Source organism: Helianthus annuus, chromosome 2, assembly GCF_002127325.2.
Source record: "Helianthus annuus cultivar XRQ/B chromosome 2, HanXRQr2.0-SUNRISE, whole genome shotgun sequence".
In the NCBI taxonomy this organism is placed as follows: domain Eukaryota; kingdom Viridiplantae; phylum Streptophyta; class Magnoliopsida; order Asterales; family Asteraceae; genus Helianthus; species Helianthus annuus.
In genome coordinates this window covers 135,792,910-135,796,332 of record NC_035434.2, presented here as the reverse complement: position 1 = coordinate 135,796,332, position 3,423 = coordinate 135,792,910, and the positions used below count along the sequence as shown (strand labels likewise).

The following is a 3,423-nucleotide window of genomic DNA, read 5'->3' as shown; positions in this document are numbered from 1 at the left end:
TATCTTATTGAGATATAATTATGTAGACTTGTGAAACTTGAAATTTTGAAGTGTTTCGAGGTTTTATGTATACTTTTATTATATTTTGTTTAATTTAAAGTAGTATGTTATGTTATTACTTTGGAGACGGGGTGTTACAATATTACATGTAGTAACTTTTGTGAAAGCTTTCATATTTCTAAAATACATTAAGTTTTGGCATCAAAATACCATTTAATCTTGCATTTATAAAGATTGGAACACACATTACTTTATGTGGGGCAAATACCATACCACCAGATATAACAACCTATCATCGTTTCACAAAATCATTCTCGGGCCTACCATATATCGATTATAGTCAACGAGCACTAAACGTTGAAGTTTTTCATAAAGATTTACGAAATCCATATTCCACCATGTTTTGTTTATGTTTTCACTATGCTATGATGGACATAAACACTAATACATGTCATAAGAAACCTTTTTGCTTTGTGTACAACTTTTAAAACAAAAGAATCAATCATGTTTAGCTTTTTTTTTTTAAACATGCATTTTAAACAATCAAAATTTACCTTCCTAGGTTGTATGTAGGAATAACTTACTATGTATACATACATATTAATATAGTTAGTGACGTGTTTTATACATAACCAATTTAAAATAAAGAATTGTAAGAATCACATAAATTATTACAAGGTAAAAATGAATTTGTTAAAAAAAAAAGTCTTGTTTATCATATTTATATGGCATAAATATAAATGTTAATGAAAAAGAGTGAGCACACACTTTGACAAGATCCGATTATCTCGGCTGGATCCAAACAATACCCAACAAGCACTGCCTTACGTAGGACCCAAATATCTGGTACACTTTTGTAATTTTCTAAGCAATTTTGGAATTTTTTTTATTCTCACATGCTACAAAACCAAAAGTTACTCTTTTAAAAGTAATTTAAAAAATGTGTTTTACAAGTTACATTTTTTAAATTATATTTGTGTTTAAATATAAGATAACCTTATATATTCTCTTAAAACTTTAGTTACTCAACAAATAAGTATATTTCTAGATATATGTGTCTTCATATTAATTAAGAATTTAGATTTTAAACGACTAAAATACAAAAAGAAAAGTAAGAAGGATATAGTGGTAGCTTTAAAGTTCTAACGGTGTATTATAATCAAAGTTATTATCAACGTAGATTGTAAACTTATTTATATTATTATAGTTTAAAAGAATATATTAGTTATATAGATCGCCTATCATCTTATAAAATCAACTTTTTATTGATTTGATAACAAAAAAAAAAAAAAAAGAGTAGAAGAGAGTTCGTAACCGCCTTACATATCACGGTTAAAGTAAACAGATAAAAGAGTACGAGCTTTTTATACTGTTATCATGATTCTATACTTAGAGGGTGTTTGAGATTACGTTTTGAAGTGATTATTTGATTATTGAGATTACGTTTTGAAAGTGATTATTTGATTATTGCGTTTGTAAAACATAAATAATCTAAAAAAGTGTTTGGATGAAAAAGTGATTATCTGTCTCCAAAGTTTTGGAGAAGCCTGTACCTACATGCTTTTTCAAAACGCAGTTTTAAAAACGCAAAATCTATTTTGAAAACGCATAATCTATTTTGAAAACGCAACACCAAACACCCCCTTAATCTTGGTTCTATGGTAAACATCCTGCTTATAATATAAGAAAAAAAAATACCAAAATTTCCATTAATTCTATTTCTATCCATTCTTTTTGTCAATACAATATATGCTTCTCATTTTCTTTCTTTTTTTCCCCACAAGAACATATATTATACAAACCTCTAAAAACTATTTACAAAAACAAAAATAACTTTGTAACACTATTAACCACTAACCAAAGATAAATCCCCATAGTAATCAGCAATCCCAGAAGCAGCCCACAACCGTTCATTAAACGAATCCTGTAAATCATCAGGAATAAACGGTGTCCGACAAAGCGGACACGTTTTTTGATCATGGTCCATCCACCGGTCCAGACAGGACATGTGGAATATGTGACGACAATTCGTCAGTCGACGAATTTCGTCACTAGCATCAAACTCGTACAAACAAACCGCACAACTCTCTGGTGGATCAACCAACTCCGAGAACTTAACCACTGGTAAGTGCTCGCGAATTAGCTCGGCGGATACCGAATGGAAATGGGTAACGGGTTCGGGTCGAGTCGGGTCAGATGAGTATTCGGGTTCGATGAAATCACCGAACCCGGTTAGTTGGAAAATGAAGGAGATGAGTTTTCTGATGAAGCCCAATAGGGTTAGGATGTGAAGGAGGAGTTTGGGTAGGAATAAATCTGTGTAACCAACTGGAAACCCCATAAGTGTATGTTTTGGAGAGAGAGAGAGAGAGAGAGAGAGAGAGGGGGGGGGGGGGGTAGAGAGAGAGTAATGTGGTGAGATTTATGGTGTTGTGTATATATATGAAGAATAAAGGGTGTGAAAGTGGAAAAGTTGGAAAGTTGAGGGACTAAATTGTAATTTGAAGAATTGAAAAGAGAATTATTATGAGGTTTATTAATCATCATGTTTGTCATGCCAGGCCACTTTTAGAAGGCTAATCATGGGATTAATACGAGCCATAAAATGATAAATGCAAGATAATGTAGATTAAAACATGAATGATAGCTAATTCATATGGTATAGATGAGCTATTTAATGTATTGTATAATGGTACATGTAACATGTGTTTTATACTTTTATTTATAGTTATAATGGTACATGTAACATGTGTTTTATACTTTTACTTATAGTTATAATGGTACATGTAACATGTGTTTTATACTTTTATTTATAGTTTTAAAGTAATAGGTACCACTTAAGTGTCGGATATAAATATGACACATGAAAAACGTAGTAGTTAAGTTTCAGATATTTTATAACACGATTTCTTTTACCACTATCATGTAATACTAGTGCAATCTAGGTAGATCCGCCGCTATGTGTAGTTGGAAAATGACATTTTGATCATGTGGTGAATGGAAAAAGAAGAAGATATAAAAGTAATTCATGAGGTGTAAGAGGTATAACTCAGGCCATTTTCAAAAGCCTTAAAACCAACCATGAATGCATGCTAAGAGTAAAAAGAAGAGAGTCGCGAATTAGCTAAGGTTGGCTCGCATAAAGTTTGGAATGGAACGAGTCCAGCTTAAACATTTTATTTATACGAAATTTAATAATTTAAAGTTTGTATAAAACATATATCATTACATAACATATATTGTTGTATATCGAATTACAATAAATATCATTAATTAATATATTCTTTTTAATAACTTAAAGTTTGTATAAAACATATATCATTACATAGCATATATTGTTGTATATCGAATTACAACAAATAGCATTAATTAATATATTCTTTTTATTAAAAAGTCTTATAAATCATTAGTTAGTATATATTT

General features: G+C 30.1%; 1 protein-coding gene across 1 annotated transcript; it reads right to left on the bottom strand.

Moving 5' to 3' along the window:
- Positions 1–1,684: 1,684 nt before the first annotated feature.
- Positions 1,685–2,402, bottom strand: LOC110886194 (E3 ubiquitin-protein ligase RHA1B). Its single transcript, XM_022133962.2, has one exon. It carries the CDS (start codon positions 2,339–2,341, stop codon positions 1,847–1,849), a length of 495 nt encoding a protein of 164 aa, XP_021989654.1. The 5' UTR covers positions 2,342–2,402; the 3' UTR covers positions 1,685–1,846.
- Positions 2,403–3,423: the final 1,021 nt, after the last annotated feature.